The sequence below is a fragment of the Macrotis lagotis genome, chromosome 1 (assembly GCF_037893015.1).
Source record: "Macrotis lagotis isolate mMagLag1 chromosome 1, bilby.v1.9.chrom.fasta, whole genome shotgun sequence".
In the NCBI taxonomy this organism is placed as follows: Eukaryota; Metazoa; Chordata; class Mammalia; order Peramelemorphia; family Peramelidae; genus Macrotis; species Macrotis lagotis.
In genome coordinates this window covers 816,349,382-816,364,926 of record NC_133658.1, presented here as the reverse complement: position 1 = coordinate 816,364,926, position 15,545 = coordinate 816,349,382, and the positions used below count along the sequence as shown (strand labels likewise).

The 15,545-nt window shown below is 36.8% G+C and overlaps 1 protein-coding gene across 2 annotated transcripts in view; it reads right to left on the bottom strand.

Moving 5' to 3' along the window:
* The window catches only part of HIKESHI (heat shock protein nuclear import factor hikeshi), a 36,751-nt gene extending 22,493 nt beyond the window's left edge, over positions 1 to 14,258 (bottom strand). The window contains exons 1-2 of one of the 2 annotated variants that reach the window (XM_074217060.1): positions 14,047 to 14,158; positions 4,968 to 5,205 (exon numbers count right to left, since the gene is read on the bottom strand). In XM_074217060.1, the coding sequence (XP_074073161.1) occupies positions 4,968 to 5,205; positions 14,047 to 14,076 (268 nt within the window). In that variant the 5' untranslated portion in view covers positions 14,077 to 14,158. Of the gene's footprint in view, positions 1 to 4,967; positions 5,206 to 14,046 lie in introns of both variants that reach the window. The other variant, XM_074217061.1, reaches the window with a different exon arrangement.
* Positions 14,259 to 15,545: the final 1,287 nt, after the last annotated feature.

The following is a 15,545-nucleotide window of genomic DNA, read 5'->3' as shown; positions in this document are numbered from 1 at the left end:
TTAAGGTTCTCTTTCCATACATAATAGTCATTTTTTTGGCATTTCAATTCAACTTGCAGGATATTCAATTAACTCTTAAGTTTTAAAATGCCAACAAGAAAATCAAAAAAATACTTGTCATTAAGGTTAGAAAGATTATGTACACATACAAAAATGTATACAAAATAGGTACAAGGTTACAGAGAGATATTAATTGTTTAAAAAAAAGGTCTCATTTAGGAGATGGTGGCTGAGCTAAGCTATGAAAGAAGCTAGAAAGGAAGTCAAAGTTCCAAACTATACACAATACCCTCATTACCATTATTATTATTTTTTTTTAGGTTTTTGCAAGGCAAATGGGGTTAAGTGGCTTGCCCCAGGCCACACAGCCACACAGCTAGGTAATTATTAAGTGTCTGAGACTGGATTTGAACCCAGGTACTCCTAACTCCAGGGCCGGTGCTTTATCCACTATGCCACCTAGCCACCCACATTATCATTTTTTTAATGAATTCCTTACTCTCAAAATTTAGAGCTGGAAGGAACTTCAGTATCAAGTCCAATCTATTACCAAGAAAGAATCCATATATATATATATATATATATATATATGGACACACACACACACACACACACACACACACACACACCCCCAAGTGGCCATCTAGCATCTACCTGAAGACCTCTGATTCGAGGAAACCTGCCACCTCCTAAGGCAGTCCCTTCCATTGACATCAAGCCAAAATTTGCTGTTTTGCAACTTCTGCTCATGGTTCCTTTTTCGTCCAAGGAGAAAAATCAGAACAAATCTAATTCTTTTTTTCGAAAGGAGGACCTTTCAAATATCATATCCCACTATGTTTTATCTTATCCAAGTTAAACATTTCCAGTTCCTTCAACAGATGGTCATCTGAAATGGAATTAAGTCCTTCACTAATCAGTTACCTTACACCTTGGACACTGCCCATCTTAACAAATAGAATTAAACATAATACTCCAGATATAGCTTAAACAGGACAGTATATAGTGGATATATCCTAATTCCTAGAAGCTTTGTCTCTCTTAAGGCAGTCCAAGATGCCATTGGCTTTGATAGGTGCCACAACCCATTGTTGATTCAATAATTAAAACTCTCAACTGTGGTTCTTATCTTAAGCCTGTTTAATTGAAAATTATTCTCCTTCACATTCATCCCTAATGAATTTCATTTTATTAGCTTCAGCCCAATACTGGAGCCTTTTAAAATCTTCTTGGATCCTAATTCTGCCATTCATTAAGCCTTTAAACACATCATAAAAATGCTAAACAGTTCAGGACCAAGCACAGAATCCTGGACACTCCAGTATAGATCTTCTGAGGTAACAGCAAGCCATCATTATTCTCTAAGTCCAATCATTTAGTCAGTTCTTAATCCATCTAATTGTTCTGACATCTAAACCACATCTCTCCATTTTTCTATTAAGGTGTAAGATATTGATCACTTCTATTTTTATCCCTAATGTTTAGCCAATTGCCTAGTGTATGCATACTTAAGAAATGCTAGTTGACTGACTGATCAGTGATATTATTATAAATTCAGTGAGTATCTGCTTTGTGCCCACTTCTCTGTTAAACAATAAAAAGCACACACACATACACGCTCACAAAGGTCTTTAAAGGTGTCAAAATCTCCATGAAGGGGCAAAAATAAATGTTCAGAGAAAACTTTTTAAGTCTAAACAATGTGATACTATATAAATCCAGATTCAGGGGAAGGATGAATTGATGTGGTCAGGAGTTAGAAAAACATAAGAGATAACAGTGCTTACTTGATCTTCGAATTAAGAGCAGAATTTTGAAAAGCAAAGAGAAGAAAGGATGATAAAACAGTGTTAACAAGGGAGAGGCAAATGAACAACTCATGTTCTTGAGACCATCACAGAATGAGTAGACTTCCCTGACAGAGCAGAACTGTCCTGTGCTGAAGTTAGGAAATAAAAGGTAAAAATGTAAAGCCTGATATGTATGCTAGAGTCAAATTGCAAATGGCTTTTAAAGGCAGGTACAAGAGATTAAACTTGATATAAGGGCAATAAAGAAGGCTCTTGAGCAGAAAGTTAAGATACTTTTAAAGCAAAAACTTCCAATTAGAATTGACCAAAAATAGATAGGCCTGCCTCTGGAGGTAGTGAGTTTCCTATCCCTGGAGGTCTTCAAGCAGATGTCAGAAAACATCCAATAATCAGTGATGTTATAGAGGTTATTACTGCTCAGGTTTGAATTGGATTAGATGCCTCTAGAAATCCCTTCCAACTCTATATTATTCTATGAAATATCACTGCTTTCTTGTTTCTGCCACATTATATAGTTAAATTCCCTTTAGGGTAAGAACCACACCTCACAATTTTGTTGTGTGTCTTCCTGCATTTATGTGTGTAAGGATAATAATTCTTCCTAGTTTCAGGTTAAAAATTCATTTATTGTCCAAACTCTCAATTAAAACATACTCATTCTTTACTAAGATGCCATTTTTTTGTTCTTCTACAACATGAAATGACAAGCAAAACAGTTCTAAGTAATTTAATTCAATTCCCAACAAAAAACATTTGCTTGCACTGATATCCTTGGCTACATTTTGCTAATGGTCAAAATATACAGAGCATAAAAAACTAGAAATGATACCTAGAAAGTTTCAAAGAATAAATATATTTCAAATTCATCCAAAATTATGTTTAACATGCTATTTTTAACATTGAATATTAAATTAAGTATTTAAAAAGAAAAATTTACAAAAGAACTCCTAATGCAAAACATCCAAAATGTTTCAAAATAACCCCCTCCCCATTTAATAAAATTTACATGCTTTCAAGTCACTAGAAGACAATTCTGTTGTCTTATTACTGAACAAAGCTTATTACTGAACTGGACTGTTACCCTGGAAAAAAGTAACTAGCAAAATGCTCCAATAATATTGCAACGGAAATAATACTGTGGAGAACAATATAGAGGAAAAGACAAAAGGATTTTCTTCCCATTATCATTATTTAAATTAAAATGACACTCTAAACTTTTGTAACCCTGAACCAAATAACTTTTCTGGGAAACAATTCCAAAGTAATAATAAAAAATAGATCCCAGTGCATAACAGCTGAAGATAAAAATTATAATCTATTGGTCTAGTTAATTTGGACTAAATTTTCTTAAGACTAGCTGAGAAAATATCAATAAGAATATATCTGATCTCACACTACTCTCTAGTCTCAAATAGTTATCAAAGGTAAAAGATGAAAGATGGCAAAGCATAAGCCAAGAGTTCCTGTCCTTTTTGTGATTTATAACTCTAAAAGATCTGAGATACAAAGGCCCAGAGGAAAAGGCATGATAAGATCCCGATATTAAAGAATCTGAACTTTGGGATTAGTGGAAAGGGGAGAAAAAAAGTGGGATAATTGACAGCAAAATTTCTGAATAAGGCAGAGGTATTGGAAAAGGGGAGTACTCATTATAAATTATCTAAGTGAAGAAAGGGTGAAGTATTTCTACCTTCATGCCTCTGAAGTCTTAGAACACTTAGAACTTAAAACTTCCACAGGAATAGGGGTGTGGCAATGGCAATAAACTTACCATGTAAGGTTTGAGAATTGCTTAATAGATTTTGAACCTTCTAGTTGGAAACCAATTCTGTTTTTATTAATCAATATACAAATCTTACCGACAATAATAAAAGTCCATCATAGCATAAACTCCACTAAGAGGCACTTTCTTTATTCCAAAGGCCTGCCCTGATTAGATCACATCTGAAATATTATATTCCTTTCTGAATACCACATTTTGAGGACACTGATAAAATGAAGTGTGATCAGATATGAAGACCAACTAAAGGAATTAAAGGTGGTTAGTCTAGAGAAGAGAATAAGGAAAGAAAGAATATGTATTCAAATTATCTGATGGGGCATCATGGGATAAAAGAAGGAATTTCATTCATACTGCTTAAATCCAAATGATAGGAACAGGAACAAATAAAGCAAATTAGAAAAAGGGAAATATAGGTTTGATATGAGAAAACTTCCCAATAATCAGAATCATCCAAAAAAAAATGAAGTGGATCAGATTGAACAGTAGGTTACTAGGTTACTATTTGTTTAAAGTCTTCAAACAAAAGGTTGAATGTTACACATACTGTGGATTAGATGACCTCTGAGTCTCTTCCAACTCTGAATTTTGTAAGTTTTGAAAGAAAAGTATAACTGGTCACAGGTTCATTTATTTACACACACACACACACACACACACACACACACACACACAGACACCCACCCACCATAACATTGTATAATGATTGTGCTTTTAGTGTTATCCTCATGAATGAGCATCACAAAGACTGATGCATGACCAGTATTATTTTCAGGACTCTGTATAAAAATATTGAGCCAATAAAAATAACTATTCCTATTCCTAGGGAAAATTTCCATTTTTAGTTCCCTTAGGATTTAGAAGAAAATTAGGAGATCCATAAGTTTCAGGACTGAACAAGTAAATGACCTGCCACAGTTTAATTTAACATTTGCATTCGGGAGTTTCATGCCTTTCTTAGGGGTTCAGCTCATTGTGATGCCATAGAATGAACACCGTATCAGATGTCAGGAATGCTGAGCTCATTTGGCATGATCTCGGGCCAATTACAACCTTCCTAAGTTTGCTTATTCACATGTAAGCTAAAGGCACAGAAAAGTCTCATTCAAATCTACTGGGGATTTTTTTGATTGATTCTCCTCCAGCATTTAACATTTTTAAGACTGGTAATGGGATGTTTCAGGATCACATGAAACTAAGAAGAGCTATTACTTTATCTCATCTCAGTAATTTATATAATGAACTACTTTACCTTTTGACTTTCTTTCCAATCTGTTTATTAATATACCCACTGAAAGAGGGAACTTCTTTAAAAATTCATACAATGCTTACAAAAGAATATGAAATATTTAAATGTAGAACTGTATAGAGCTTACCAGATTTAAGACCTGAAATTTTGAAGATGGCACTTGGTTTCCCATTCGTGACAAACCCCAAGAGCTGCCATACTGGCATTCCACTTGAATCAGGATATGAAAAGTAGACAGATCCTCCCATACCATCAGGAAATGGGACTGTTCCCAGCATAAACACCACGACATGGTTGATACTTTGATAATCAGGTAAGTCAAATACAAATTTATCCTCTGCCACTTGCTGTGCAACTGTTTGCACCTAGAAAATAAAAAATTCTCAGATGAAAAAGTTTGTGAGGTTCTGAAACCCTTAACTATCCAATGTAACACAATTTACTGTGTCACCAGGCATAATCAAAGTCAAAATATTCTGGCTAGTCAAGTATTCAGATAGATAGCTACCATATATGTCACATAAGAATTAGCAATTTTCAAAGAATTTTAACACGATGAAACATATTTAACACTAAAACTGTTCACTCCCACAAAAGGTTCTCTCTTTAACACCCACTTTCTTCCAATGATTCTATCATAGACTGCCACAATCTCAGACAAATCAAAATCAGAAGTAATACATCTTCTGGTAGGTAGAAAATTGCCAAGAATAACTTGTGTGAGAAGTTATCAACAACATCAAAGACACTTGTGATAAGAAATGAAGATGGGTCAATCATAAAACAAGACTGAGACACAACAGACGGACAGTCAAAATTCTATGTTAATACCCTCCAGACAGTAAGAAAAGACTATTTCCCCCCCCCCTTACCTCTCCCCACCAGTAAATGTACTAGATGCTCTATGCAGAATTTATGAGATACCATGGAAAAGAATCACACAGCTATGAAGCCATAGGAGATAATATTCTGTTATCCACTGAGGGATTACCACAGCAATGAAATCATGGATTTAAGTATCAGAATAATGTTAAAACCATAATGGACATAATTTAATATTTCTTTTCCACTCCAAAATCCCCTCATCACAACTTTACCTACAAAAGTACCATCATCTTTGGAATGTCAAACCAACTTCAGTATTTATATTCTGGGGAGGGGGTATGATTTGTTCGGTGCACATGTGGGGTTTTTTTGGAAGGAACACATTGTTCATCACCTGAATTTTGTTAAATGAGATGCAAAAAATTCTACCTGTCACTTGCCAAGTATGGCTTTTAAAAACCCCATCTTTTGTCATCTTTAAACAAAGAAATGAACCTAACAGCCAGATATGAGGAGGAAGAAGTAGATTGTACATATGGGAAAAGAAGAAAAAATGGGATCTCAATTTGAAATTCACAAAGTATTTTTCTGCAATTATATGAATGTAAATGGTTTTCATCATAGTATTGGTTATTAAAGACTGTAGTTGAGGGCCGCTAGGTAGCACAGTGGAGAGAGCACCAATCCTGGAGTCAGAAGTACCTGAGTTTAAATCTGGCCTCAGAAACTTAATGATTACCTAGCTGCGTGACCTTGGGCAAGTCACTTAATCCCACTGCCTTGCCAAAAAAAAAAAACAAACAGAAAAAAAAGAGTGTAGTTGGTAGATTTTTAGGAAGAGTTTACAATATTACTGTAATCTAAATTCTATGTAAATGATAATCATTAATCAGATGAGGAAATCTGAGCCACTACCAGTGAATTTAGAAAGAAAAACATTAACTCTAAATGGATAATTTTCTTTCTTCAAAATACTTTCTTTTTTCTTTCCATAAATATGGTTATGTTTTACTGAAATATCATTGAATGTGTCAAATAAAATTTAATATCCAGATAAGGTCATGCAGAGTTATATGAAAAACAATTATTGGCGATATTAACGCCTTCTAAAATCAACTTGGGGGGAATAGTACAATATGTTTCGTAGACAGGGCTCACTTCTAAAGTTCTTTTTTAGTCCTGTTTAGCCACAATATACATCGTAACTGAGTACCAGCCTTTCTGTGTGTACTAGTTTGTGTTGTATATCTTGATGAATATTCCATTTTGATAGTTACATGACCATTAGAAGGTTTTAAAAACAAATCTTTTTAGGTCTTGAAATAACCAGGTACTGAAAGGGATACTTGTAAAGAACCTACTCTTTTCATGGTTCTTGACATTATATATTCATAGAACTGTACATTATGAAGCTGAGATCCTTGCCCCTGAAAACACACATATTTCAGTTAAGAAAGAATTTTCAGAGGATGAGAAAACAATTCAATCTGAGGTAAAAACTGATCTATCCCACTGAATGAAGGGTATTTTTGTAGTGATAGAATTAAAGGAGTTATGTTTTTAAGGGCAAATCATCACAAATGTAAAATGGATCATGTACAGAAAACAATTTATGAAACTTTTAAGCATATTATAAATGAGCTAGTACTAACAGCTACACAAATAATATAATAAACATCATTCCCTCCAAAAAAAATGCTGTTTTAAAGAATCTGGGCTCACAAAGACTGAAGGATATGGACAAAAACAATGTACCAAGCATGAAATATTTTGATACTATAAAGAAACAATGTTTTATAAATTTTATGAAATCCACAGGCACATTTTCAATATGTATCAAAGACAACAGAACAATGTAGCACAATCTCCAAGCATCCACTCAAAACCAAAATCAAATTGTCAATTATCAATTACTAGAGAGTGCATTTATTTTAAACAAGTTTTTTCTGAATAGCTAACACTGTTAAATGAATGTTATTTGATAGTATGGCCATCAATGACTTAGATGAGGAGGTGAGGAGGGAAGGAAAAAGCACTGATAAACTAACGAGAACAAGTTTTAGAATCAGAAGAACTCTGATTCCAGTTTTGCCATTTACTAGCCATGTGACTTTGGACAAATCATTTTTTGAGCTTCATTTTCTCCATCTATAAAAAGCAAAGGTTTGTGCTAAGTATCAAATGAGAGCATTGTCAAATGTTATTTAGCAAGGTATGTATATTTAGCAAGGTATTATCATCACTTTGCCATTCCATGACTTCATTAGAATGAGGGACTCCCTTCACTGGTGCTTATTCTAAAGTTCTGACTCTTAATAGGTTGTTTTCAGAAGTTGTTACAGTTCAACTGTACAACATGTTCAACCTTTTGGTTATAAACCTCACTGAACTTAGTCTGGTCTTACAGCAATAAACACCAACAAGTATTATTATCAAATCATTCTGCAGGTCTGCAATACATTCAGTATTTATTAACCATTTGTATATACCAGGTACTATGCTGGGTGCCAGGGTTACAAAGACCTCTCTCCCCCACCAACACACAAACAAAAGCAACCCCTCCCCAGACACAACCTCAAATTGAAAAAGTTTATATTTAATTAGGAAGAAATAGTAGGTACACAGATGAGTAAATTCAAATCAATTTTAGAGACTGTGAAGAAATGAGATTTAAAGAATCAGGAAAGCTCCCAAAAGGTAGCACTGCCTTGAGAGAAGTTAAATATTTCAAGGCTGAGAGAGAAGGAAGGGCATTCCAGCCAAGACAAAGGCAAAGAGAAAACAGATGGAATGGAATATATAAATAATATATAATATATAATATAATATATAATATATAAAAAATATATAAAAGGAAAAGCAAGTAGAGTGTGTAACATAAAGCACAACAGGAATTAGAGTAATGTGTCATCAGCTTAGAACAACAGGTAGGACTAAGACTTACCTTTAAATGGCAAGCAAAACAATCGATGGTTTACCCAAAAGGTGAAGGGGAGCCAAAAAGCTTCCTAAGCAGAGAATGAAATGGTAATTCTATAATAATTAACTTGGCATCAATTAGGAAACTTTTGAATTAATACAGACAAGAGGAGATAAAGGCTTGAGTTGGCCAGAAATGACTGTTTGACTAGAGAGAAGGAGATAGAAGTGAAATGCTTTAGAGAGAGAAATGTTGTTGCTTTGTCCTTCATTCTCAAAATTGAACCAGGAGAGTGATATCTTGTCTTGCAAGTAAATTGGATTTAAGTGAGGGATGGTTGTGAAAAGTTATCAAACTCTCTCCTCCAGTCAGAGTTCAATGGCTAGACAAAGGTCAATATCTTTCCTGGGTCTGTTTGTCTGAGGCAACACTCATTCAGTGATGAAAGGCTAGGTAAGAACTGAGGCAAAAAGAATGACCTAGTTTGACTTCTCAAAAGAATCAATCTGAGAGGATTGCCTAATCAATTGTTAGGGATTTGATCCAGTAATACCATTACTAGGTCAATATCCCAAAGAGCATTAAAAAAAGGGACAAAGACCCTCATATACAAAAATATTTACAGTATTTTTGTAGTGGCAAAAAATTGGAAATTGGGGAGATGCCCATCAATTGGGGAATGGCTAAACAAATTAGAGTAAATGAATGTTATGGAATACTATTGTTCCATAAGAAATTGGGAACTGGCAGACATCAGAGAAGCTCAGAGAGAACTTGCAAGAACTGATACTAAGGGCGGCTAAGCAGCACAGTGGATAGAACATCAGCCCTGGAGTTCAAATCTGGCCTCAGACACTTAATAATTACCTAGCTGTGTGGCCTTGGGCAAGCCACTTAACCCCATTGCCTTGGGGGAAAAAAAAGCTAAAAAAAAAAAAAGAACTGATACTGAGTGAAGTGAACAAGGCCAGAATATTGTACATTTACAGCAATACAGTGTGATGAACAACTATGATAGACTAAGTTCTTCTCAGCAGTACAACGATCAAGGACAATTTAAAGGACTTGTGATGGAAAATATCCACATCCAGAAAGAACTGAGTCTTTTTAAAATTTTTTTTTATTTATTTAAGGCAATGGGGTTAAGAGTAATTTGTTCAAGGTCACATAGCTCAGCAAATTTGACCTCAAGTCCTCCTGATTCCAGGGTCCTTGCTCAGTCTACTATACTACCTAGTTGCCCCCTAGAACTGTGAGTCTTAATGCAGACCAAAAGCATTCTATTTTCAATTTTTAAAATTTGCTTTGTGGGGTTTCTTCCCCCTCTCATGACTTTTTCCTTTTTGTTCTGATTCTTCCTCTGCAACATGACTAATATGGAAATATATTCAACATAGTTATACATGTATAAACTATATCAGATTACCTGCTGCCAAGGAGAGGGAGGGAGGAGGAAAGAAAGTGAGGAAGTAAAATGTGGAACTCAAAATCTTACCAAAACTATGAATGTTGAAAACTATCCTTGCATGTAGTTGGAGGAAAAAAGTAAATTAAAAAAAGAAACCAATTATTATTTACACTCATTCTGATTTGTTATTTGCCAATCAGTGAAAGCTTAAGTGATTTGGATTTAAAAGACAAAAGGAAATAGCAAGATTTGGCAACTGCCAGATTATGATTGGGGTGAGAAAACAAAATGTTCAGGATTCTTGAGTGACAAATAAAGATGACTAAGAAACTAAGGAGTGAGAAGGAGGGGTAGGTTCAGGGGGAAAGTTCTGGATATGTTATGTCTGAAATGTCTATGAGTTATGTCTGTCAAGAAATTAGTGGTGCAAGACTAGAATTCAGGAAAGAGATGAAGAATGAGCATGTACATTTGTTAGTCTTTCTCAAAGGGATGGGAGCTAATGAGATTAAGAATAAGGGAAGGTGGGGTGGCTAGGTGTCGCAGTGGATAAAGCATGGCATGGGCTCTGGAGTCAGGAGTACCTGGGTTCAAAAAAAAAGAATAAGGGAAGCCCAAGAAAGACCTAGGTGTAACAACATACAGAGAGTAGGAAATGGATGACGATCCTCCAGAAAAGAATAAGAAGTATTAGATAGACACATAAGAAGAGAACCCAGATTGAAAAGTACTGTAAAAAACCAGGGAGAACAAATTATCCAGGAGCAAAGTGTCATCAAATGCTGAAGAGGTGAGAAAGAATGGACACTGAAAGGATACTAGATTTTGCAAGAAAAATCATTTTTGTCCTTGAGCAGTTTCAGTAAAGAAAGCAAGGTGCAAGGGACTGAGAAAGAAGTGAGTTAAAAAGTGGATGCAGAATGGTGGCTAACTTTTTATATGACTTTGGCAATGAAAGGGAGGACAGATATAGCTTGAAATCACAAGGAACTTAAATGAAGATTTCCAAAGTCTAGGTACTCAGAGACTGGGAGAGATTGGGATGACCAAAGGTAATTAATATCCTAGAGCAAGTAAGAAATGGTTCAAGAATACTGGGAGTGGGGCAGCAAGGTGGTGCAAGGGATAGAGTATTGGCCCTGGAGTCAGGAGGTTCTGAGTTCAAATCCAGTCCCAGACACTTAACACTTACTTAGCTGAGCCGGCTTGGGCAAGTCACTTAACTCCATTGCCTTGCAAAAATAAAAAACAAAAACAAAGAATACTGGTAGACTTAGACCTTGAGCAAGGGAGAGAATGAAAAGGGGATTTGGGGCATAGAACTGAGACTAGTGAAAAAAAAGAAAACCTGATTTTTTTAAGTGTGAAGCAAGGACCTTAAAAGAATTGAGGAGCTGTCAAAGTTATTTGAAGAGATCAGAGCTGTGCTGAGTGCTGTAAATAGTGATATTGTAAAGAAAAAAGATTGGCCACAGTTATCAGGGCTCAGTGAGACTGAGAATGCAATCAGAAACTGTGGCTTCTTCCTACATTCAGCAGCAGTAGAGGAAGCAGATCATGGGAATAATCTAAGGTTAGAGTTTGGATGGAGATAAACTTAGATAGGATAAAGAAAAAAGAGACTCAAGGTAACTGATGGTAGAAAATTGAACTGGTTGGTTTTAAGTTACACAAGTGCAGGTGTTATTCTATCTGTCTTTACAGTTCCGGTGCCTACCACTGCCAGGAACCTGGGAAGTGCTTAATAAACGGTTAATGGATTCAAAGTATCAAAATGTAAAAAAGAGGAAAGTAAGGCCTGAGCAAGGATGCACCTGGCAATACAAGGAACATGTCTGGAACAGATGCTGAGACTAGAGAGAAGTGTTGTTCTTCATTCTAGGAGAACATGACATCAGGAAGAGATACCATGACATCCAAGTGAGACTGGAGAATAAATTTTGGAAGACAAGAAAAAACAGGAAAAGATGTTTCAGACTGAAGTTTTTCTATTCTGATAAAAATCTGTCAGAGTATGTAGTCTTTTACAAACCCTTCAAGAGTCCAGTCACCTGAATGCCATAATGAAAATCTGAGCAGGATTTTAGTATAGGATTATATATTAAAGAAATTAATGAAGAGATTATCCCTTCTTTGACAGTTAAAGTTCTCTTCCTCCTCAAAACACTTTGTATTTACTTATTCAAATACACTATGTAACTCCCAGTTAATTGAGGAAAAAGTCTATGAATACCAAGTATCTATCTAGCACATTGATTTGCAGAGTAGGACCTTAAGTTATTAATTCTTTGTTTCTCTGGGGTAGTCCACAGAGTGCAAACAAAGAGGCTAAAAGACTCTGGGTAAGTCACTTAACTTTTAGGAACTTAAATTTCCTTATCTCTAAAATACAAATAATACCTGTATGGCTAGGCTCAAATGGGGTAAAAAGTATGTCAAGTACTTTGCAAACTTGTAAAAGCCCCTCAAAAAAAATCAGTTATCATAATTATGTGTTCAATACTCAAATAGCTCTTATTTAGCCCTTTTTTAAAAAAAATCAAGCTTATGCTACCCTTCTATTAAAAATATTATAATTTCTTTCTTTTGTTTTTTTTGTAAGGCAATGGGGTTAAGTGATAACTTGCCGATGATCACACAACTTGGTAATTATGATGCCACATTTGAACTCAGGTCCTCCTGACTTCAAGGCCTGTGCTCAATTCACTGCGCCACCTAGCTGCCCCCCAATTTCTAAAGGGGTTGGGAATAAGAATTTAAAAGAAATAAGTGCCAGGTGCCTTTTACAAATATCATCTCATTTAATCTTTCAGAACAATCATGCAAGGTAGGTATCACTTTCCCCATTTTACAAGTAGAGAAACAGACACAGACTTACCCAGGATCATACAAGAGCAAGTGTCTGAGGATGGGTTTGAATTCTGATCTTCCTGACTCCAGGCCCACCACTGCCTCACTGACAACTTTAAGCAATAAAATTCTCTAACAAACTTTTTAAACTTGAAGGGCTGGATATTAAAAATACTAGATTGATCCAGATTATTCTCTTTTTATCCATTAAAGATAGGGGGCTGGGGCAGCTAGGTGGTGCAGTGGATAGAGCACCAGCCCTGGAGTCTGGAGGACCTGAGTTCAAATAAGACCTCAGATACTTAATAATTACCTAGCTGTGTGGCCTTGGACAAGCCACTTAACCCCACTGCCTTGCAAAATCCTAAAGAGATAGTGGGTTGAAAATTTTTATTTCAGAGTACAATTTTTTTTTGTCAACTGATGGTCCTTCTAAGTGTTAATCTAGTTTGTGAACTTACAATTTTTTTGGTTTTTTTGCAAGGCAAAGGGATTAAGTGACTTGTACAAGGTCCCACAGCTAGTTTAATGATTAAGTGTTGAATTTGAACTCAGGTCTTCCTGACTCCAGGACCAGTGCTCTGTCCACCACTTCCTTTGCAATCTTATTTTTATATTTTGTGTATGTATATTTTAACATCCTGAGTTTATAGGCTTTTCCAGGAAGTCCAAGATGAAGAGTAGTGTTCCGATACAACAGCTCATGCCTCTAACCTACCCCAACTCACAAAGGAGGACTTGAAGCTCAGAGGTGAGGTGACTAACCCATCAAGCAACTTCACCCTTCAACAAGGATTTATTTAAGCACGTTGCCATGCAGGTGTAAGGAAGGAGAAAGAATCCCGGGGTTCTGCTGGCAAAGTTGGAAGCAGCAGGGCAGGCGGACTGGGTGCCAGGTGGTGCTTTACCCTGCGCTGATGCGAGGGGCCAATGCTGAGACACACAGACAGACAGACAGACAGACACACACACGCACGCACTGGACACCATAAAGCACCTTCACTGTCCACAGAGAGTGTCAATTACCCGCGCCTGCGCGCTGCCGTGGCATGGGCACATACCAGTCACACATTAGACACGCATGCACGCCCGCACGCGCGCGCACACACATATAACCACGGCCCATCCCCCACTAGGCCCATCCCTCTTCTTGCCCCCGGGCCGGGTGCTGCCCCCCCCAGCTGCCGGGCCCGGGTCCCTTACCAGCCTCCCGGCCACCAGGCAGCCGAACATGGCGGCACAAGCGGCTTCTCCGCGAAGCGGGAACGAGGAGCCTGGCGAAGGCGGCGGCGGCGGCGGGGCACCAGGGCCCCCGGCGCTCTTTCTCCCTGGAAGTTTCCAGAAGGAGCGTCTTGACACCCTCCCGGCCGGCGAGCTACATAGTGATTGAGCCGCCCGGCGGAGGAGGCGTCTGGCCTACGACCTCTGACCTATGCTCCGAGCTCCCGCCCCTCGCCCAGCTGAGGCCAAGCGCTTCCGGAGACGAGTACGCGCCAGGAGCTCCGCCTGGGTGCCTAAGGGAAGGAGACGCGAGAATACACCCAGATATAGAGACGCACACGCGCGCACGCAGAGCGCGAGACTACAAATCCCAGCATGCAGTTTGCACCGGACTCCCCTGTGGGCGCGGCGGCGGAAGCGGTGCATGCTGGGATTCGTATTTTATAGGATGATGGTCCCCGGGCTTTGGAACTCTTCAGTTCTCACACCTTTTTTTAGCAGCTCATGGAGCTTATGGAAACGACACGGACATAGAATTACAAAAGAAATCAATTCTATTGAATTAAAAAAATATTTTTTTTCAAAAAATTCATGAATTCCAAGCCCCTAATCTAATCCAACGATTTCATTTTATTAAGTAGGGAAAATTTTCATGATTTTATTATATATAAAAGGAACAGCAAGTTGTACAGTTTGCAGTGTTACATATTTTATGCATATGTTTTACATCCTGAATTCTCAGACTTTTCCAGGATGTAAAAATGAAGAGGAGAGGGTTTATGATACAAGGGCTCATGTCTCTAACCTAACCCAACTCAAGGAGGACCTGAAGCTTGCAGTTTCATATGCCTTTTTAAATTGTATTGTGCTATAAAAATGCTTCTTTCGTTCCATAAATTAAAAGTACAATAAATAAAAATTAAAAATATAAAGTGTTTCAACATGGGAAACAGACCTGTCAATTAACAACATAAAACCTTTTTTTCTTTTTAAGTTAAAGAGATCAAAGGGTCTGACAACTATATGAAATAAGTCATGATAAAGAGAAACTAGAACTATTCAACTCATTTTCTATAACTTTTATATTTATATATTTATCTTTTATAAAATAAAAATGATCAACAGAAAATTGAAACCCAAAACAATTCCCTAATACCCTTGGTGAGTTGATTGCAGGATAAACCAAGATACTGAGTTTTGAAATAAATGGCAGGTATAGTTAATGAATTAGTCAGTTGAGTGAGTGATCTTTGAAAAATTATAGAGAAGTTCCAGAAAACTGGAGAAAGGCAAATCTTTGAATTTTTTAAAAAGTTAACAAAAATTTATTGAATATTTTTAATGTGTTAGGCATAGTGCTGAGCACTAAAATAAACGAATTCAGGCAAAAAGAAAGACATATCCTACAATGAAGAAGTTTACCTTTTAATTAAGTTAGAAAACAGTAAAGAAAGCCAGCAAGGGATTGGAGGGGCTAAAAG